This window comes from Bombina bombina, chromosome 11 (genome assembly GCF_027579735.1).
Source record: "Bombina bombina isolate aBomBom1 chromosome 11, aBomBom1.pri, whole genome shotgun sequence".
NCBI lineage: Eukaryota > Metazoa > Chordata > Amphibia > Anura > Bombinatoridae > Bombina > Bombina bombina.
Genome location: NC_069509.1, coordinates 166,917,204 through 166,941,987, shown reverse-complemented (window position 1 = coordinate 166,941,987; position 24,784 = coordinate 166,917,204). Strand labels below are relative to the sequence as shown.

The following is a 24,784-nucleotide window of genomic DNA, read 5'->3' as shown; positions in this document are numbered from 1 at the left end:
TTTTTTTGTACTCCACCTTTGTTAATAGCACTGCAGAATCTGTTGGTGCTCTACAAATAACCGATAATAATAATAATAATAATTTTGCCCTAAACACTCATATTCCCAAAGCAAACCATTATATCATTTGGATGTGGTCCGATGTCTTCATATTAATGTCTCAAGGACTCAAGATATTTGTAATTATTCAATGTTCCTAAAGGTCCTTGTCAAGGTCAAGCTCCATCACGAACGAAAATTTCTTATTGGATTTTGCAGGCTATTTCAAGAGCCTATAAAGAAAAAGGGGAACAGGTACCTGAAGGGCTTAATACTCCTTCCACTAGGGCTGTATCAACTTCTTGGGCTCTACAGGCTGACGCTTCTCCTGAAGAAATCTGTCAAGCCGCAGTTTGGAAATCTTATAACACCTTCATTTTGCATTATAAGCTAAATGTTCGTCAGTCAGCTGCTGCCAAGTTTGGCCGTAAAATATTACCTTCAGTTGTTAAAGAATAAACATTTGTATTTTTTCTGCAGTATTTATGTGTATGGTGTATTTATTCCCACCCTTTCTTTTATTATTGCTCTGTATTCTCTCACTGGTAAGTATTACCAGGGGGGCCAAGACAATTGGAAATTAACAACAAAATATAAGCAATTTCTATATCTTGGCCCATGCCCTGGGTAATACTTACCAGGCTCCCTCCCTTTGTTTGGTTCACCTGTTTTTGCTGGACATCTCTTATGGTAAATGAGGGGAGTGGATAGCTCTGACCACACCCCTCTGGAGAGGGGGTCTCACTGGTAAGTATTACCCAGGGTATGGGCCAAGATATAGAAATTGCTTATATTTTGTTGTTAATTTCCAATTTTGTTTAGAACAATTTAGGCATAGAATTGTTCCATTACTTTGAGGTTTTAAGACAGTCATCCATTTATTAGAAGGACTCTAAATGAGATTTGGCTAACATCTTCCTTATTATATTTCCCTACAAAATGGTGCAGTTAATAATTATTTAAGCTATTGAATATAAGATATTGAGTCCCTGAACATAAACCAATTAAGGATAATGCCAAAAACATTTTTACTCCAATCACTATAAGCACTAATAAATCGCGAATGTAGCTTCATAAGGAAATAATTTGTCTCCTCTCATTGAGATCTACCTCAGCCAATTAACTTCTAATATAACTTTTATTCAGAAATATATTTTTCCTTTGCTGCTCATGCGTTAACAATCAGAAAGGGTAAGATTCTATCTCTTTAGCCTGTAGCTATTAAGACTGTGGTATACTCCTAAAGGCTCTATGGGGTTGATAACTCTTACTTAATAAAACTGTATTTCTATCAGTTGGTTTCCTTATATGCGAGTTTTAAATCTACCATTTTTTCAAGAATACCACATCATCCAAAAATATCACAGTATATGGGCCATATCTGGCAGTAAACTGTAGACCTAAATAGAAACACGTTGACATATTGGGGTTGATTTATGAATCAGTGGATGCTGCTTCCAACCCACTCTGCTTCAGGTCCGCCTGAAGCGGAAGTTAAAAAGCAGTGGTCGCAAGACCGCTGCTCCTTAACTCGTCCGCCACCTGTGAGGCGGTGGACAGCAATCAGCCTGATGATCGGATACAATTGGGATGATTGACGCCCCTTGCTAGCCGCTGATTTCACTAGAAATGCTTGTGCAATGATAAATGCCGACAGTGTATGCTGTCTGCATTTATTGAATCTGATGTGCAGCGAACCTTAGTAAATTGGCCCCTTAAGGTCAACTTTAGAAGCATAGAAATAGTAGAGAAGGATTTACAAATTTCTTAGAGAATCTCAATGTTAAGAATATTACACTTCATTTTCTTATTTTATAGCTGCCCTAATAAACAGGATCAAACCATTAAAATTGAAGAAAATGGTGTATCTACCCAAGGAAAATTTTCTATACAAATGTTTAAATTTAAGGGGGATTTTGCCCGTGTCTACCTGCACTGTGAAATAAAGTTATGCAACAAAGCAGGCGAAAATTCATGCAAACCTGTAAGTACTGATTATTTTCATTCAACACAAATGTTTATGGGTCAGATTAGGCTTGGAGTGCAAATGTTTGCATGCGAGCAATAAGGGGTTTATCACTTTTGTTTGCACTTGTCGGGCTTATCGCTCGTATTACGAGTTGAAAGTAAGCACAATTGCAATTTACGCTACAATGATTGCAGCGACTTCAGAGCTCTGGTTAAATGTTTTGCAAAACTAAAACGTTGGATAAAACACCTAAAAAATATATATATGACAAAGTACAGTTACACTCATAATATCACTATCTGATAAAAATTATTCAAAACAAATATTGCACACAAAAGTTACAAGGGCTAAAAAATATGAGGTCTCAGGTTTTAGAAAAAAAAAGCAGGCAATGGGCTTTAACATAGAGATATATACATATACATCTCTAAATATGTATGTGTATATATATATATATGTATACATATGTATGTGTATATATGTATTTACAGACATACATACACATATAAACACAAATGCATATACTGTATAAGTGCATTGGAGCCCTTTGCAGTTAAGTAGATGAAAACATGTAAAAGCATATGTATGCAATATTCATATTTAATTAAGGTTTTATGTATTTAGTGTAAACATTTCACATTCCAAAGTTCTGCACATAGCAGAATATGTTCTAAGTATTTTTAACTAGATATCCCTATATATATATGTCTGTATATATCAATACCTATAAATAATCATGTATATATAGGTATAGATATATGTAGAAATATTTATTTATGAATATATAGAACATATTCTTGTATGTGAAGAACGTTGGAATGTTAAATACTCATATTTTCATGTCAGGTTACCGTGACACTGTGAGTCCCACTTTTTGCTCTCGTTGGGTTAGCGCTCGTTTACTTTCAACTAATAATACGAGCGCAACCTGACGAGCACAAAAAGCTTTCTTCTAGTCGCAATTAACTCTTGATTACTACAAAGATGAACATGTGCAGAATTAAAAACAAATTTTTTCATCAGTAGTATTCATATAAAAAAGGAGATAACAACTGTCTATAAATAGTGGTCAGTCCAAAACATAAAAGATCACCACAGTTACAGTAGGTTTAAGTATGGTAGTGTTTAAAGGGAGATAGGTGAGTGATTATATTTGCATAGAAATAGGCTTTGTATTCTATTAAAATATTTTAACCCTGGTCCATTAGCAGTTTTTCACAAGGGAGCCAGCACTAGTGAAGGGCAAATATGGTGAAAGTGCAATTCTCTTGGTAGAACGAATAGTCCTGTGGAAATTTGTTCTGGACAATCAAATGTTACTCTCATTTTTAAATGTTCATAATTAGATTGAATAGCCACATTCGAAATTTCAAATAAAACATTCAATTTAACAAATACCAATTAGAAGTTCAATAGTTCATGTGGTGCAAATATAATATCAATTCAATTTTTTCTATTTTGAATGTTGCATAATTTGAATATTACATTTAAAGAGAGCATTAGACATACTGTTACAATTATATCAATTCACATTTTTTAAATTTGAATATTGGATCATTTGATTCGAATTATGTAATATTCTAATTCGAAAAATTAAAATCTAATATTACATTTAAAGAAAGCATTAGAAATACTATTACATTAAACAGCACCTTTACTGAAATATGTTCATACTTTCCTTTTACTTTTTTCTCTCTCTAATTTTTCTCCTCTTATTTTCATTTTCCTTATTTTTTCCTCCTTTTTCTTGTGTCCTTTCTCTTCATTGTATGTGTTACAGACTTGCTCTGGAGTGAGATCCCGCAATTCTCTTTCTAAGGCAGAAGAAGACAATGTCATTCGTTTTGGACCTATTGTCCATAAAGGTAACCATTTATATATTTAAATGGACACTAAAGTCAAAATTAAACTGTCATGAATCACCATTGGAAAGGTAATTGTCTAACCTTTCCAATGGTGTAAGTCTTTAATGTGTATAGTAAGAAATAAAAAAAGTAAAAAAAAAAAAAAGGATTCGGGGGTCTCTAAAGGCATATAAATAAAGATCAAAATTTCCTAGAGACCCCCAAAATACATATTATAAAAATAAAGTTGTTTATTTTTGAAAAATAAATATCGGTTTCAGTATTATAGCTAAAAGATCACCGTGGTAACTCGCGTTACCGCAGTGATCACCTAGCTAAGAAATGTTGCATTCTCTTTTAAGATACAGACCGATATTATATTTGTAATCCCATGATCACCTGGATAATGTGGTTACAAATTAATAAATGGTAGAGGAATGCTATTAAAAAATAATAATATTTTTATAATCAGCCTTTTAGCGTGCGTGAAAGATGAATAAAACACCCTCTTTACACAGATCTCTCCATCCTTCAAAACTTCTGTATTTTTTGCAATAAAAATTACATAATTTCTAGCGACATAAATCCTTTAAAAATATCTATTTATTATGTAAAGAGAATAAAAAATAAAAAAATTTGTCTTTCAACTTTACAGGGTTATGTCTGCAATCAGACAGCTGTAGCCACCTGAGAAATTAAGATACATTAAATAAAGTAGACATTTTTGGAAAGTACACCCTTTGGCGTATCAAATGGGGGGGAGGGCTACAATTATTGCTATCACAAAAAAAGACAATGTAATAATAAGTGGAATATGGCTCTTTGCTAAAAATAAAATATTTTTTATGTAAAGCACCATATGCCATTAATTGTTGCACACCTCAATTATGTGCTAGAGATACATGTAGCCCCTTATTTGATGCGCAAAAGGGTGTACTTTCTACAAATGTGCTTTGTGTACCATATTTTAATTTTCCAATTGGCTAGAACTGTTTAATTGCAGACATGGCAATCTTAAAATCGTCTTCAGAAATAGAAGTTTAACTTTTATGGGTTATGTCTGCAATCAGACAGCTGTAGGCACCTGGGAAATTAAGATACATTAAATAAAGTACACATTTTTGGTAAGTACACCCCTTGGCGCATCAAATGAGGGGCTACATGTATTGCTAGCACACATATAGACGATGTAATACTAAGTGGAATATGGCTCTTTGCTTAGATTTTTTTTTTAAGCAATGCAACTTATTCCATTAATTGCTGCGCACCCCAAATTCATGCTAGAAATACTTGTAGCCCCTCATTTCATGCACCAAGGGGTGTGCTTTCTGCAAATGTTGGCTTTGTGTACCCCATTTTAATTTCTCAGGTGGCTAGAACCGTTTAATTGCTGAAAACAGTACAGTAAATTCTAAGATGCTGTTTTTGATAATTTATCAAATTGACATGCCTGCAATAAAACAGTGGGAAAAAAAACAATGAAATATTCTTAATTTCTGCTTATTTTAGAAAATTTACCTACTACAAATATTTATCCACACAGGTTTTGATGATAGAACTTAAAAAAATAAAATTACATACTATTATTTATTGAGTCTGGAGTAAAAAAATACACTTTTTCACATTTTACACACTTTTTTAAACCTGACAATACATACACATATAATAATGATATATTTTGGATCTGCTGGGTCTGCTGCACAAAAAATAGAGAGTTTGTATAGTGATGTCGCGAATAGTTCGCCGGCGAATAGTTCCCGGCGAACATAGCATGTTCGCTTTCGCCGCGGATGGCGAACATATGCAATGTTCGGTCCGCCCCCTATTCCTCATCACTGAGTAAACTTTGACCCTGTACCTCACAGTCAGAAGACACATTCCAGCCAATCAGCAGCAGACCCTCCCTCCCAGACCCTCCCACCTCCAGGACAGCATCCATTTTAGATTCATTCGGAAGGAGGAGGGACAGTGTAGCTGCTGCTGATTTAATAGGGAAATCGATAGCTAGGCTAGTGTATTCAGTGTCCACTACAGTCCTGAAGGACTCATCTGATTTCTGCCGTAACAGGGATAGTAGTACGCTTTGCTAGAGTAGAAACTGCTCCCTCCACTTTAGGGACTCTCTGCCATAAGTCCCGTGTGGTGGCGTCTATTGGAAAACATTTTTCTAAAAATAGGAGGGGAAGAGAACGGCACACCTGGTCTATCCCATTCCTTATTAATAATTTCTGTAAATCTTTTAGGTATTGGAAAAACATCAGTACACACCGGCACTGCAAAGCATTTATCCAGTCTACAAAATTTCTCTGGCACTGCAATGGTATCACAGTCATTCAGAGCAGCTAAAACCTCCCTAAGTAACACGCGGAGGTGTTCAAGCTTAAATTTAAATGTAGAAATATTAGAATCAGGTATCTTTCCTGAGTCATTAACATCACCCACTGACTGAAGCTCTCCTTCCTCAGCTTCTGCATATTGTGAGGCAGTATCAGACATGGTTCTTAAAGCGTCAGTATGCTCTGCATTTTGTCTCACCCCAGAGCTATCTCGCTAACCTCTAAGTTCAGGTAGTCTGGCTAATACCGCTGACAGTGTATTATCCATGACTGCCGCCATGTCTTGTAAAGTAAACGCTATGGGCGCCCTAGATGTACTTGGCGCCATTTGAGCGTGAGTCCCTTGGGCGGGAGTCAAAGGGTCTGACACGTGGGGAGAGTTAGTCGGCATAACTTTCCCCTCGTCAGATTCCTCTGGTGATAATTTTTTTAAAAACAGAATATGATCTTTATGTCATAAAATGAAATCAGTACATTTGGTACACATTCTAAGAGGGGGTTCCACCATGGCTTTTAAACATAATGAACAAGGAGTTTCTTCTATGTCAGACATGTTTATACAGACTAGCAATGAGACTAGCAAGCTTGGAAAACACTTTAAATCAAGTTAACAAGCAAATATAAAAAACGGTACTGTGCCTTTAAGAGAAACAAATTTGGTCAGAATTTGAAAAACAGTGAAAAAATGCAGTAAATCAAACAAAATTTTTACAGTGTATGTAATAGGCTAGCAGAGCATTGCATCCACTTGCAAATGGATGATTAACCCCTTAGTTCAAAAAACGGATCAAAAAAACGAAATAGAGGTTTTGTTTTTTTGTCAGTCACAACCAACTGCCACAGCAAGCTGTGGTCCTACCTTCCCCAATAAACGACTTTGGAAATCCTTTGAGCCCTTTAGAGATGTCCTATAGCATACAGGGGACTCCTGAGGGAAGCTGAATGTCACAGTTTGTAATTTTAACTGCACCAACTGTAACTTTTATACTATAACAGTGGAAAGCCTCAGTAAAACAGTTTCTAGGCAAAATTTAAGCCAGCCATGTGGAAAAAACTAGGCCCCAATAAAGTTTTATCACCAATGCATATATAAAAACGATTAAACATGCGAGCAAACGTTTATATTGCAATATCATAAGGGTATTACCCCTGGGAGTAAGCATGATACCAGTCGTTATTAAATCACTGTATTCAGGCTTAACTTACATTAATCCGGTATTAGCAGCATTTTCTAGTGTTTTCCATCTCTAGAAAAAATTATAACTGCACATACCTGATAGCAGAATAAACTGCACGCCATTCTCTCGCTGAAGTTACCTCATCTGTGTAATCCCCTCAGACATATGTGAGAATAGCAATGGATCTTAGTTACAACCTGCTAAGATAATAGAAACCTCAGGCAGATTCTTCTTCTATTTACTGCCTGAGATAAAATAGCACAACTCCGGTACTATTTAAAAATAACAAACTTTTGATTGAAGAAAATAAACTAACTATATTTAACCACTCTCTCCTACAACATCCTAGCTTGTTGAGAGTTGCAAGAGAATGACTGGCTATGACAGTTAGGGGGGGGAGCTATATTACAGCTCTGCTGTGGGTGTCCTCTTGCAACTTCCTGTTGGGAATGAGAATATCCCACAAGTAATGGATGATCCGTGGACTGGATACACCTTACAAGAGAAATCGATAGCTAGGCTAGTGTATTCAGTGTCCACTACAGTCCTGAAGGACTCATCTGATCTCTGCCGTAAGGACAGCACCCCAAAAAGCCCTTTTTAGGGCTAGAACATCAGTCTGCTGTTTTTTTTTCCCCTGTGTAATCTAATTGCAGTTGCCTGCCTGCCAGCGTGTGTGTCAGGCTCACACCGTATACTGTGCCCACTTGCCCAGTTCCACCACTCATATCTGGTGTAACAGTACTGTACATTTAAAAAAACAACACTTTTTTGACTGTGAAAAAATAGCAGACAGCTGCCAGTACCCAATATGGCCACCAATAAGGCAGATGGGGAGGGTTAGAGAGCTGTTTTGGGGGGGATCAGGGAGGTTGGGGCTAAGGGGGGATGCTACACCACAGCATATGTAAATATGCTAAAAAAAAACAAACAATTAAAAACCTTTTATTTTAGTACTGGCAGACTTTCTGCCAGTACTTAAGATGGCGGGGACAATTGTGTGGGTGGGGGAGGGAAGGGAGCTGTTTGGGAGGGATCAGGGGGTCTGATGTGTCAGGTGGGAGGCTGATCTCTACACTAAAGCTAAAATTAACCCTGCAAGCTCCCTACAAACTACCTAATTAACCCCTTCACTGCTAGCCATAATACACGTGTGATGCGCAGCAGCATTTAGCGGCCTTCTAATTACCAGAAAGCAATGCCAAAGTCATATATGTCTGCTATTTCTGAACAAAGGGGATCCCATAGAAGCATTTACAACCATTTGTGCCATAATTGCACAAGCTGTTTGTAAATTATTTCAGGGTGAAACCTAAAATTGCGTTTTTTTTTTTTTTTTTTTTTAAATTTGATCGCATTTGGCGGTGAAATGGTGGCATGAAATATACCAAAATGGGCCTAGATCAATACTTTGGGTTGTCTACTACACTACACTTAAGCTAAAATTAACTCTACAAGCTGCCTACATGCTCCCTAATTAACCCCTTCACTGCTGGGAATAAAACACGTGTGGTGCGCAGTGGCATTTAGCAGCCTTCTAATTACCAAAAAGCAATGCCAAAGCCATATAAGTCTGCTATTTCTGAACAAAGGGGATCCCAGAGAAGCATTTACAACCATTTATGCCATATTTGCATAAGTTGTTTGTAAATAATTTCTGTGAGAAACCTAAAGTTTGTGAAAAAGTGAACAATTTTTTTTTATTTGATCGCATTTGGCGGTGAAATGGTGGCATTAAATATACCAAAATGGGCCTAGATCAATACTTTGGGTTGTCTACTACACTACACTTAAGCTAAAATTAACTCTACAAGCTGCCTACATGCTCCCTAATTAACCCCTTCACTGTTGGGCATAAAACATGTGTGGTGCGCAGTGGCATTTAGCAGCCTTCTAATTACCAAAAAGCAATGCCAAAGCCATATAAGTCTGCTATAATGGCATGTGTGGCACACAGTGTTGGGGCAAGGGTCCATCTCACCACTGATATCTGGTCTGCAAAGCATGGTCAGGGCAGGTATATCACCTACACTGCGCACTGTGAAGCGGGCGTAACCCTTACACTACCTGATCGATACAACATCATACCTGATGTTTTAAAGCACGTTATTCCAAACAATTTAGGAATGTTAGGTGATTTATGCCCTTTATGGATTAAAACCAGACTCTGCATCAACTATGTAATTTTCCATGGGAGTTTTGCCATGGATCCCCCCCCGGCATGCCACAGTCCAGGTGTTAGTCCCCTTGAAACAACTTTTCCATCACTATTGTGGCCAGAAAGAGTCCCTGTGGGTTTTAAAATTCGCCTGCCTATTGATGTCTATGGCGGTACGCCCGGTTCGCCGGTTCGCGAACTTTTGCGGAAGTTCTCGTTCGCCGTTCGCGAACCCAAAATTTTATGTTTGCGACATCACTAAGTTTGTATAGTTTATTCACACAAACATTACTTCTAAAAGTGTTTAAACGTGAACTGCAACAAAAAGCTCAAAACCAGCTTAGCACACAGGTGGGAAATGGCTTAGCAGCCAAAGGGTTAAAGGGACAGTAAAGTAAACAATTAAACTTTCATAATTGAGATAGAGCATGCAATTCTAAACAACTTTCCAATTTACTTCTGTTATCCTTTATTCTCTTGGTATCTTTTATTGAAGAGTAAAACTACATAGGCTCATCAGAGCTCAGGAGTGTGCACGTGTCTAGTACTCAATGGCAGCAGTGTTTTGCAACAGATAAAAAAATGTTGCAAAACACTTCTGCCATAGGGTACTAAAGACACGTACAACCTCCTGAGCTCTTATGTGCCTACCTAGATTTAGTCTTCAATTAAAGATACCAAGAGAATGAAGCAAATTTGATAACAGAAGTAAACTGGTGAGTTGTGTAAAATTGCACACTATATATTTACATATTTAAGAATTTTTCATAAGCCTGATAGAATATTTGTACTGTATATAATTGAAAGGAATCCTTACTGAGGCCACAGGCCCTTTTTAAGAATGACACCCCCCAAAAAAATAATAATACATTAATAAACCAATATATCTTCATTTTAAACTTTTAGCAAAACATATTTCTTATGAAATACAAACTTCATTATTATTCAGATAAAGTTTACAATTTTTTAAAAAAAAGCTTTCCATTTTACATCTATTATCATTTTTTTCTTGGTATCCTTTGTTAAAAAACATTTAAATAGACTCAGGAGTTAGCACGCTAGTGCACTATTTTGCAGCAGTTTTACAAGAGTGCTTTTAACTATGTTGTTATATATAGTCAGTGGCGTATTAAGATTTTGTGCTGCCCCAGGCACTCAAATTTCTTCTGACCCCCTACACCCCCATAATATAGCCATAATATTTTTTGGTCAAGGGTAATGTGAATTGTTTATTGTATTTCCGAAATAAATCTACACACAGAGTTATACACAAACTCACACACACATATAGACATATACAGACAGACACACAGACATATACACGTATACATACACACACAAAGTTATACACACAGACAGACAGACACAGAGTTATACACACAAGCACACACACACACACACGTATACACAGACAGATAGACAGACACAGAGTTATACACATAAACACACACACACACATATACACAGACAGATAGACAGACAAAGAGTTATACACACAAACACACACACACATATATACACAGATAGATAGACAGATACAGAGTTATACACACAAAACACACACATATACACAGACAGATAGACAGACACAGAGTTATACACACAAACACACACCCACACATATACACAGATAGATAGACAGGTACAGAGTTATACGCACAAAACACACACACATATACACAGACAGATAGACGTTATACACACAGGCATACACATATACACATACACAGACAGACACACACATATACAGACAGACAGACAGACACACACACTTATACACATACACAGAGTTATGCACAAAAACACACACACAAACATATACACATACACAGACAGAGAGACATACCCACACAAACATATACACATACACAGACAGAGAGACATACACACACATATACACATACACACACAGAGTTATACACACAAACACACCCACACACACACATACTCATACACAGACAGACACACACACACATATATACACATACACACATAGTTATACACAAACACACACACATATACACGCACACATACACATACACAGACAGACAGACACACCCACATATACACATACACACAGAGTTATACACACAAAAACACACACACACATATACTCATACACAGACAGACACACACACATATACACACAGACACACACACACACACACATATATATATATATATATATATATATATATATACGCATACACACAGAGTTAAACACACACACACACATATACACACAGACAGACAGACACACCCACATATACACATACACACAGAGAGTTAAACACACCTACACACACATATACTCATACACAGACAGACACACACACAGAGTTATGCACATATACACATACACAGACACATATATACACATACACACAGAGCTATACACACAAACACACACACATATACACATACACACACAGTTATACACACAAACACACACACATATATACAGACACAAACACATACACATACACAAACACACACACACATACACATACACACACACACACAGTTATACACACAACCACACACACATATATACAGACACACAACCAGACACAAACACATACACAAACACACACATACACAGACATACACACACACACACACACATATATACATACACACAACCAGACACAAACACATACACACACATACACAGACATACACACATATATACATACACACAACCAGACACAAACACATACACAAACACACACATACACAGACATACACACACACACACATATATACATACACACAACCAGACACAAACACATACACAAACACACACATACACAGACATACACACACACACACACACACACACACATATATACATACACACAACCAGACACAAACACATACACAAACACACACATACACAGACATACACACACACACACACACACACACACACATATATATACATATACACAACCAGACACAAACACATACACAAACACACACATACACAGACAGACAGACACACACACACACACACACACACACATATACATACACACAACCAGACACAAACACACAAATACACAGACATACACACACACAACCACACACAAATATATACAGACACACAACCAGACACAAACACATACACAAACACACACATACACAGACATACACACACACACACACACATATATATACATACACACAACCAGACACAAACACATACACAAACACACACATACACAGACATACACACATATATACATACACACAACCAGACACAAACACATACACAAACACACACATACACAGACATACACACACACACACACACACACATATATACATACACACAACCAGACACAAACACATACACAAACACACACATACACAGACATACACACACACACACACACACACACACACACATATATACATACACACAACCAGACACAAACACATACACAAACACACACATACACAGACATACACACACACACACACACACACACACATATATACATATACACAACCAGACACAAACACATACACAAACACACAGATACACAGACAGACAGACACACACACACACACACATATATACATACACACAACCAGACACAAACACATACACAAACACACACATACACAGACATACACACATATATACATACACACAACCAGACACAAACACATACACAAACACACACATACACAGACATACACACACACACAGATATATACATATGCACAACCAGACACAAACACATACACAAACACACACATACACAGACAGACACACACACACACACACACACACACATATATACATACACACAACCAGACACAAACACACAAATACACAGACATACACACACACACACACACACACACACACACACACACACACATCTATCGATTGTAGTAAATAAAACAAGTGACATTGTGAACAGCAACAGACTTTTTGACAAACTCCATTAAAAAATGTTATGCATATTTGTTTTTACAGATTCTGATGGCTCCAGTGACCTTGGTAAGTGCACTCTAATATAGGTTTGCAACATGTATTTCATGTAAAATTCAATTGGGGGTGTTCTTTTTAAGGATATTTTGAAAAAACATGACTTATGCAGATCTCCTAACTGCCCCTATTAGCTTCTGAACATATAATGTACCGTGTATATGATGTATAGAGAAGCATCATAAAATGATTTTAATAAGTCTTAAAGGGACATGAAATAAAAATATTTCATGATTCAGACAATGCATGCCATTCTAAATAACTGTTTAGTTTACCTCTATTATCATTTTTTGTTCTCTTAGTATCCTTTGTTAAAAAAGCGGGAAGGTAAGCTCGGGAGCATGCAAGTATATGCAACACTATATGGTAGCAGTTTTGAAAGACTGTTATACATTAGCAAGAGCACTAGATGGCAGTATTATTTCCTGCCTTGTAGTGCTCCAGCTGAGCACGCTACTTACCTAGGTATCTCTTCAACAAAGTATACCATAAGAACAAAGCAAATTTGCTAATAGAGATACATTGGATTTTTTTTTTATTTTTTTATTAAATTGTATGCTCTGTCTAATTCACAAAAGAATATTTTGGGGTTTCATGTCCCTTTAATATGAAAAAGAAACAACATTATACACATGCAGTATTCTAATATAACTAAATGACTTGTTATATATCAAATTCAATGTTAATATGATATTAAAAGGAAAGGTCTTGCTTTTGTGAAGAGTTGTAATTGTGTCACGCTCCCTGGGCGGCCAAGAATCAAGTACTAGGTTTTTGCTTTTTGGCCTCTCTAGGGAGCGTCGTGCAAAGCACAATTTTGAAACAAAATCAGGGGGTGTTTTTTTCATTTTTGCATCTTGTTACTTTTTAAAACATATTATGGTTTCTTCTAGTAAAACAGATGTTCCTGCACTGAAAAAAAAGTTTATATGTTTGTGCTTGTCACTTTTCCACCAATAATGCAGAAGGAGTTGTGCTTCTCAACCAATAATAAATGAGTCCTTAATACCCAGTTATACACAAACTGAAGTAACTGTTAGCTGTAAATTATATTAACTTCCCCCATACAAAATACATATATTTACATATTTAAATAGCATTTTTTCATAAACCTGAATATTTGTGCTATAAATATCTGAAAGGAATCCTTACTGAGACCACAGACCCTTTTTAAGGATTACAAAGAAAAATCAATAAAAAAATACATTAATAAACTAATATACCTTAATTTTAAATTATGAAATCCAAACTTTTCTTTCAAGATTCAGATAAAGTTTACAATTTAAAAAAAAAAAAAAACTTTCTAATTAACATCTATTTTCAAATTTATTCTAGGTATCCTTTGTTAAAAAAAAAAGCAGTTAAATAAACTCAGGAGCGTGTGCGCTAGAGCACTATATGGCAGCAGTTTTGCAAGAACGCTTTTAACAATGCTGTATATAGTGCAAACACTGCTGCTATATGGTGCTCCAGACAAGTGCATATTATCTATCTTGGTATTGTACTTGTCAATAAAGAATACATTGAGATGAAAGAAAATTTGACAATAGAAGTAAATTGGAATCTTTTTTAAAATTGTATCCTCCATCTGAATCATGAAACATTTTTTTCCCTGTCACTTTAAACTCTTAAAATAAAACAAGTGATGTTGCAAACATCAACAGACTTTTTGACAAGCTCCATTACATTTTGTGATACATATTTGTTTTTACAGATACTGATGGCTCCAGTCATCTTGGTAAGTGCATATGGTATAGGTTTTGTATCATGTATTTAATGTCAAATTAAATATGGGTGTTCTTTTTAAGTATATTTTGCAAAAACACGACTTATGCAGATCTCCTAACTGTCCCTATTTGAGAGGGACAGTCCCTGATTATGAGCTATGTCCCGCTGTCCCTCTGAGACAATCATATGTTTCTATTTGCCGTGTTTCCCTTAGCCCCACCCACTGAGCAACAGACACGCCCACAAACTACCCAGGTGCACACACACACAAACCCACTTACTAAACACCCATGATACCACCCCTCCCAACACGGCTCCACCCATAAAATGGTGATAGGCCGCCATCAACCTCCTAATTCCCAGCTACACATTTTGGGAGGGATGCTATTGTTTTAAATAATAATCACAAGAAGCGTTTTGCAACTTCTTTTGGATGTTACTAACATACACAGAAAACCTCAGGAAAGAGGGGTTTTACTGTAAAAGGGGATTCTGAGTAAGGTTATGTAAATAAGCTTCACAATTCTTCATCTTTTTCTTGTATCTGTTTTAAATAAGGAATTCCCTCATGCCAGGTCATTGTTAATTTAGGCCACTGGTTTTCATTTTGAGGATATCTGAAGTAGAGCACAAGGGAAACAATCAGCTGATTAGTAACCATGGTTATTTTACCTGCTCTCATCCAAAGTAATCCTTAAAACCTGGCCTGTTGGGGAAGCTTAAGGACAGATTTGAAAACCAGTGCTCTAGGCAGTGTTAATGCTTAGCAAGAATAGGATAGGTACAGCTATCAATACAAGCCACAATGATACAGAGGAAGCTGGAGGCAGCATCAGAGCTAATATGGTGCAGGCTCCCACTGCAAGTTAATGGGGCAGTAAATGTTTAAAATAAAAGTTGTTTGCATAGTATTTCCTCCTTGAAGCTGAAATGTTTTGGCAGCATAATGAAGCTGATCTTTAGTCACCATCTGGAGGTTCTCCTGGTTGCCCACAGAGTAAGAGGAATTTTTCTTCATTACAGCGGCAGATGTATCATCCAATCAGATAATGACAGGCCTCCTGACTGCCCTACTTGAGAGAAACAGCCCCTAATTCTAAACTCTGTCTCCCTGAGACAGCCATATGTTCTGATTTGCAGAATTTCCCTTAGCCTCACCGCTAGGATCACACAAACACACTCACAAATCATTGAATGTCCAGAAAAAAACATGACCACGCCCATTATCCACTCATAACCCCACTCCCTGCCGGCACGTTCGTCCTCAAAACAGCAACGGCCCCTTCAACCTACATTAATCCCTAATTCCTAGCCACAAAGGTTGGGAGGCATGTAAATATGCTTAAATATTTGTATAGGTGAAGAGATATTATTTAAAGGACCAGTCAACACATTAGATTTGCATAATCAACAAATGCAAGATAACAAGACAATGCAATAGCACGTAGTCTGAACTTCAAATGAGTAGTAGATTTTTTTATAACAAATTTCAAAGTTATATATATTTCCACTCCCCTTGTACCGTGTGATAGCAATCAGCCAATCACAAATGCATATACGTATAGCCTGTGAATTCTTGCACATGCTCAGTAGGATCTGGTGACTCAAAAATTGTAAATATAAAAGACTGTGCACATTTTTTTTAATGGAAACAAATTGGAAAGTTGTTTAAAATGACATGCTGTATCTGAATCATGAAAATTTCATTTAACCTGAGTGTCCCTTTAACCATTTTTTTTAATTTTTTTTCCAGGTAATACATTTGCAATGAATCTTTTGGCAATTGTTGGATTTTTAATATTTTATGTCTTTATATAAATTACTTGACATTTTGTCTGTTCTCCATTTAATTATATATATATATATATATATATATATATATATATATATATATATATCAACTGATTCCACATAATTTGAATGAATTATAATTATCGAAAAAGTTACTGCAAAAGTGTATAAAGAAATATCTTTTTGCTATGCATCATGAACTGAACAAATAAATACAACAATTTTAATTATTTGTGTCAATTAATTTTTAAATAAATGTGCCCCAGACATGTTTAGAATATAAAAACATCAAACAAACGTTTTGCAGCAATAAATGAATAATAAAACTCTGCTGCCATCTAGTGCTCTTGTCAATGTGCTATCTCATTTAAAGGGACAGTCAACACCAAAATTGTTATTGTTTTAAAAAGATAGATAACTCCTTTACTACCCATTCCCCAGCTTTGCACAACTAACATTGTTATATTAATATACTTTATAACATTTAAACCTCTAAATGTCTGCCTGTTTCTAAGCCACAACAGACAGCCTCTTATCACATGCTTTATTATTAGCTTTTCGCAACAGCAGACTGCTAGTTCATGTGGGCCATATAGATAACACGCCCATGAAGTTGTGGCTGAAACTCCACTAACTGGCTAAAAAGCAAGTCAATAGATAATAAATAAATAGTCATGTGATTAGGGTGCTGTCAAAAGAAGCTTAGATAGAAGGCAATCACAGAAGTTAAAAGTGTATTAATATAACCATGTTTGCTGTGCAAACCTTGGGAATGGGTAATACAAGGATAATCTATCTTTTAAAAAAATAAAACATTTTGAGTTGACTGTTCCTTTAATAAAGAAAAACAGCATGCTAAAGGTTTCTTATTATAAAAATTTTAAGGAACGCTAAATTGTGTTTCCATTTTGAGAACTCATTAGGAGATTTGGAATACAGAATTAAAATTTACAGTATACATTTGAAATTAGGGGGCCAATTTATCAAGCGTCTAGCGGACATGATCCGCTGTAGCGAATCATGTCTGCCAGACATCGATAAATGCCGACAGCATACGCTGACTGTCAGCATTTATCATTCCACATGCAGTTCACCAGAATGCAATTCCGCCCCCTGCACATTTATGGCCAATCGGCCGCTAGCTGGGGGTGTAAATCAACCAGATCATATGCGATCGGGCAGATTGATGTCTGCCGCCTCAGAGGAGGGGTACGAGTTAGGGAGCAGCGGTGTTAAGACCTCTGCTTTTTAACTCCTAGATGTTTTTGTCCCCATTCGGGCCATGATAAATTGGCTTCTAGGAATCAAAAGGTACAAAATAATCAACATTAAAATGAGGTAGAGTCAAAACCAAATGATGTAAGTTCTTAGTAAAGAAGAAGGTTATCAGTTGTCCACCAGCTATATTTTGGAAGAAAAGTCTAAATAACTATCTTTATGTAACTATCAGTATTAATAGTATAAGATAACTATAAATAACAGTGCTTATATCGCTAACAAGTACAAAAGATTTTGTAAGAAATAAGAGTTGTATCTAAAACAAAATAGAAAAAAAAAAGAAAACATTTTTATATCCAAAATTTTACAAATGTAGTGGTCTTCTAAATAAGTATATGAAGTGGCTGGTGAGGGATATCATGGTGATATGAGTAGAAGCTTATTAAAATGAAACGAGAACTTTATGCAGTAGAATGTGATCCTTGTGGTAGGTGGAAAGGGGGAAAAATAAATATATATATATGGCTAGCTTCGCTTTTCACTGCGTATGTTTTAATCAAGAATTATGATAAATTATATACAACTATGGCCATAGAGCTCATATTACGCTGAGCCAGAGGGCCCTGTTGTCAGCCAGTGTTGTCCAACCCTCCATGACTTTTAGGTAATCCATAGTGTTAGAAAGATGAGACAGTAGAAGGTATTGTGAGAACCATCTCCTGGCCTCTGAAAGTTTTGCAGCAGTATTAAAATAAGACAGAACGAGTACTGCTCAGGAGATAATCTAGGTAGATTAGAACATATTAAATCCTTTTTATCTTCACTACACTTACCCACAATTTCGGAGACACATGTGGCCACTGTTACTGCACCAATCAAACTTCCCGAAATCTCTAAAGAAGTTAACTCCTTGCAGAATTTCAAATCACTTGGCCCAGATGGGTATACAGGTCTTTTTTTTAAATATATTTTTATCCTCAATAGGACCAAACCTAGGGTTTTTAAAGAGGCTAGTCACATGGGTATATTTCCTCCTGTATTCCATACAGTTTCCATTATTACCATCCTCAAACCCAATAAAGATCGTACAAAGTATGAAAGCTACAGACCTATATCACTCATTAATGTGGACATCAAAGTATACACAAAAATCCTGGCATTCAGACTCAATTTAATGTTACCGTCCCTTCTAAACATGGATCAAATGGGATTCCCCTCTGGTCGACAAGGACCAGATAACACTATACAGCCACTAAACATTTTATTTCAACGTATTAACTGGGAAATATTTTTTTTAAATTTTAATTGTATAGCTTAATGTCCCTTTAATAATATTCGCCCAATCAATATATTACTTATTTTCCATCCTGTTGCAGACTCAACAAATTCACTCATTATTCAATTTAAAACATCATGGAAGCAGTTAGATAACAATATAATAGGTCAAAAAGGTATCCAGAGCAGTAGGATTAGCAGGACTTGAGGGCAGGCAGATGAGCAGCAGGACATGCAGAGCAGTAGAGGAGCAGCAGGACATGAAGGCAGGCAGAGGAGCAGCAGGACATGAAGGCAGGCAGAGGAGCAGCAGGACATGAAGGCAGGCAGATGAGCAGCAGGACATGCAGAGCAGTAGAGGAGCAGCAGGACATGGAGGCAGGCAGAGGAGCAGCAGGACATGAAGGCAGGCAGAGGAGCAGCAGGACATGAAGGCAGGCAGAGGAGCAGCAGGACATGAAGAGCAGAAAAGGAACAGCAGGACATGAAGGCAGGCAGAGGAGCAGCAGGACATGAAGGCAGGCAGAGGAGCAGCAGGACATGAAGAGCAGTAAAGGAACAGCAGGACATGAAGACAGGAAGAGGAGCAGCAGGACATGAAGACAGGCAGAGGATCAGCAGGACATGAAGGCAGGCAGAGGAGCAGCAGGGCATGAAGGCAGGCAGAGGAGCAGCATGACATGAAGGCAGGCAGAGGAGCTGCAGGACATGAAGGCAGGCAGAGGAGCAGCAGGACATGAAGGCAGGCAGAGAAGCAGCAGGACATGAAGGCAGGCAGAAGAGTAGCAGGACATGAAGACAGGCAGAGGAGCATCAGGACATGAAGACAGGAAGAGGAGCAGCAGGACATGCAGAGCAGTAGAGGAGCAGCAGGACATGCAGAGCAGTAGAGGAGTAGCAGGACATGCAGAGCAGTAGAGGAGCAGCAGCACATACAGAGCAGTAGAGGAGCAGCAGGACATACAGAGCAGTAGAGGAGCAGCAGGACATGCACAAAAGTAGAGGAGCAACAGGACATGCAGAACAGAAGAGGAGCAGCAGGATATAAAGAGCAGTAGAGGAACAGCAGGACATACACAGCAGTAGTAGAGCACCAGGACATATAGAGCAGTAGAGGAGCAGCAGGACATGCAGAGCAGTAGAGGAGCAGCAGGACATACAGAGCAGTAGAGGAGCAGCAGGACATGCACAACAGTAGAGGAGCAACAGGACATGCAGAACAGAAGAGGAGCAGCAGGATATAAAGAGCAGTAGAGGAACAGCAGGACATACACAGCAGTAGTGGAGCACCAGGACATATAGAGCAGTAGAGGAGCAGCAGGACATGCAGAGCCGTAGAGGAGCAGCAGGACATACAGAGCAGTAGAGGAGCAGCAGGACATACAGAACAGTAGAGGAGCAACAGGACATGCAGAATAGAAGAGGATCAGCAGGATATAAATAGCAGTAGAGGAGCAACAGGATATACAGTGCAGTAAAGGAGAAGCGGGACATGAAGGCAGGGAGAGGAGCAGCAGGACATACAGAACAGTAGAGAAGCAGCAGGACATACAGAGCAGTAGAGGAGCAGAAGGATAAACACAGCAGTAGAGGAGCAGCAGGACATGCAGAGAAGTAGAATAACAGCAGGGCATGCAGAGCAGTAAAGGAGCAGCAGGACATACAGAGCAGTAGAGGAGAAGAAGGACATACAGAGCAGTAGAGAAGCAGCAGGACATACAGAGCAGTAGAGGAGCAGAAGGATAAACACAGCAGTAGAGGAGCAGCAGGACATGCAGAGCAGTAGAAGAGCAGCAGGGCATACAGAGCAGTAGAGGAGCAGCAGGACATGCAGAGCATTAGAGGAGAAGAAGGACATACAGAACAGAAGAGGATCAGCAGGATATAAAGAGCAGTAGAGGAGCAACAGGACATGCAGAACAGTAGCAGATTACCAGGACATGCAGAGCAGTAGAGGAAGAGCAGATTATCAGGACATGCAGAGCAGTAGAGGAACAGCAGATTAGCAGGACATGCAGAGCAGTAGAGGAGCAGCAGGACATGGAGGCAGGCAGAGGAGCAGCAGGACATGAAGGCAGGCAGAGGAGCAGCAGGACATGAAGGCAGGCAGAGGAGCAGCAGGACATGAAGAGCAGTAAAGGAACAGCAGGACATGAAGACAGGAAGAGGAGCAGCAGGACATGAAGGCAGATAGAGGAGCAGCAGGACATGAAGAGCAGTAAAGGAACAGCAGGACATGAAGACAGGAAGAGGAGCAGCAGGACATGAAGGCAGGCAGAGGAGCAGCAGGACATACAGAGCAGTAAAGGAACAGCAGGACATGAAGGCAGGCAGAGGAGCAGCAAGACATGAAGACAGGCAGAGGATCAGCAGGACATGAAGGCAGGCAGAGGAGCAGCAGGACATGAAGGCAGGCAGAGGAGCAGCAGGACATGAAGGCAGGCAGAGGAGCTGCAGGACATGAAGGCAGGCAGAGGAGCAGCAGGACATGAAGGCAGGCAGAGAAGCAGCAGGACATGAAGGCAGGCAGAGGAGTAGCAGGACATGAAGACACGCAGAGGAGCATCAGGACATGAAGACAGGAAGAGGAGCAGCAGGACATGCAGAGCAGTAGAGGAGCAGCAGGACATGCAGAGCAGTAGAGGAGTAGCAGGACATGCAGAGCAGTAGAGGAGCAGCAGCACATACAGAGCAGTAGAGGAGCAGCAGGACATACAGAGCAGTAGAGGAGCAGCAGGACATGCACAACAGTAGAGGAGCAACAGGACATGCAGAACAGAAGAGGAGCACCAGGACATATAGAGCAGTAGAGGAACAGCAGGACATACACAGCAGTAGTGGAGCACCAGGACATATAGAGCAGTAGAGGAGCAGCAGGACATGCAGAGCAGTAGAGGAGCAGCAGGACATACAGAACAGTAGAGGAGCAACAGGACATGCAGAATAGAAGAGGATCAGCAGGATATAAATAGCAGTAGAGGAGCAACAGGATATACAGTGCAGTAAAGGAGAAGCAGGACATGAAGGCAGGAAGAGGAGCAGCAGGACATAAGAACAGTAGAGAAGCAGCAGGACATACAGAGCAGTAGAGGAGCAGAAGGATAAACACAGCAGTAGAGGAGCAGCAGGACATGCAGAGAAGTAGAATAGCAGCAGGGCATGCAGAGCAGTAAAGGAGCAGCAGGACATACAGAGCAGTAGAGGAGAAGAAGGACATACAGAGCAGTAGAGAAGCAGCAGGACATACAGAGCAGTAGAGGAGCAGAAGGATAAACACAGCAGTAGAGGAGCAGCAGGACATGCAGAGCAGTAGAAGAGCAGCAGGGCATACAGAGCAGTAGAGGAGCAGCAGGACATGCAGAGCAGTAGAGGAGAAGAAGGACATACAGAACAGAAGAGGATCAGCAGGATATAAAGAGCAGTAGAGGAGCAACAGGACATGCAGAACAGTAGAGGAGTAGCAGATTACCAGGACATGCAGAGCAGTAGAGGAAGAGCAGATTATCAGGACATGCAGAGCAGTAGAGGAACAGCAGATCAGCAGGACATGCAGAGCAGTAGAGGAGAAGCAGGACATTCAAAGCAGTAGAGGAGAAGAAGGACATGCAGAGCAGTAGATGAGTAGCAGGACATACAGAGCAGTAGTGGAGCAGCAGGACATGCAGAACAGTAGAGGAGTAGCAGGACATACAGAGCAGTAGCAGGACATGAAGAGCAGTAGAGGAGCAGCAGCACATACAGAGCAGTAGAGGAGCAGCAGGACATACAGAGCAGTAGAGGAGCAGCAGGACATGCAGAGAAGTAGAATAGCAGCAGGGCATGCAGAGCAGTAAAGGAGCAGCAGGACATACAGAGCAGTAGAGGAGAAGAAGGACATACAGAGCAGTAGAGAAGCAGCAGGACATACAGAGCAGTAGAGGAGCAGAAGGATAAACACAGCAGTAGAGGAGCAGCAGGACATGCAGAGCAGTAGAAGAGCAGCAGGGCATACAGAGCAGTAGAGGAGCAACAGGACATGCAGAGCAGTAGAGGAGAAGAAGGACATACAGAACAGAAGAGGATCAGCAGGATATAAAGAGCAGTAGAGGAGCAACAGGACATGCAGAACAGTAGAGGAGTAGCAGATTACCAGGACATGCAGAGCAGTAGAGGAAGAGCAGATTATCAGGACATGCAGAGCAGTAGAGGAACAGCAGATCAGCAGGACATGCAGAGCAGTAGAGGAGAAGCAGGACATTCAAAGCAGTAGAGGAGAAGAAGGACATGCAGAGCAGTAGATGAGTAGCAGGACATACAGAGCAGTAGTGGAGCAGCAGGACATGCAGAACAGTAGAGGAGTAGCAGGACATACAGAGCAGTAGCAGGACATGAAGAGCAGTAGAGGAGCAGCAGCACATACAGAGCAGTAGAGGAGCAGCAGGACATACAGAGCAGTAGAGGAGCAGCAGGACATGCAGAGCAGCAGAGAAGCAGTAGGTCATTAAGAGCAGTAGAGGAACAGCAGGAGATACAGAGCAGTAGAGGAGCAGCAGGACATACAGAGCAGTAGTGGAGCAGCAGGACATGCAGAACAGTAGAGGAGTAGCAAGACATACAGAGCAGTAGAGGGGAGCAGGACATACAGAGCAGTAAACGAGCAGAAGGACATACAGAGCAGTAGAGGAGCAGCAGGACATGAAGAGCAGTAGGGGAGCAGCAGGACATACAGAGCAGTGGAGGAGCAGAAGGTCATACAGAGCAGTAGGGGAGCAGCAGGACATACAGAGCAGTAGAGGAGCAGTAGGACATACAGAGCAGTAGAGGAGCAGCAGGACATGTAGAGCAGTAGAGGAGCAGCCGGGCATGCAGAGCAGTAGAGGAGCAGCAGGACATGCAGAACAGTAGAGGAGTAGCAGGACATGAATAGCAGTAGAGGAGCAGAAGTACATAGAGAGCAGTAGAGGAGCAGCAGGATATAAAGAGCAGTAAAGGAGCAACAGGACATACAGAACAGTAGAGGAGCAACAGGACATGCAGAACAGAAGAGGAGCAGCAGGATATAAAGAGCAGTAAAGGAGCAACAGGACATACAGAACAGTAGAGGAGCAGCCGGACATGCACAACAGTAGAGGAGCAACAGGACATGCAGAACAGAAGAGGAGCAGCAGGATATAAAGAGCAGTAGAGGAGCAACAGGACATAGAGAGCAGTAGAGGAGCACCAGGACATATAGAGCAGTAGAGGAGCAGCAGGACATAAAGAGCAG

The 24,784-nt window shown here is 39.4% G+C and overlaps 1 protein-coding gene across 1 annotated transcript in view; it reads left to right on the top strand.

The window, feature by feature from the left end:
• Window positions 1-24,784, top strand: part of LOC128641728 (uromodulin-like) — a 106,461-nt gene that overhangs the window by 65,549 nt on the left and 16,128 nt on the right. Inside the window, exons 12-16 of the mRNA XM_053694253.1 lie at window positions 1,858-2,023; window positions 3,789-3,873; window positions 13,516-13,539; window positions 13,830-13,854; window positions 19,249-19,402. Of these exons, the coding sequence (XP_053550228.1) occupies window positions 1,858-2,023; window positions 3,789-3,873; window positions 13,516-13,539; window positions 13,830-13,854; window positions 19,249-19,402 (454 nt within the window). The remainder of the gene's footprint in view (window positions 1-1,857; window positions 2,024-3,788; window positions 3,874-13,515; window positions 13,540-13,829; window positions 13,855-19,248; window positions 19,403-24,784) is intronic.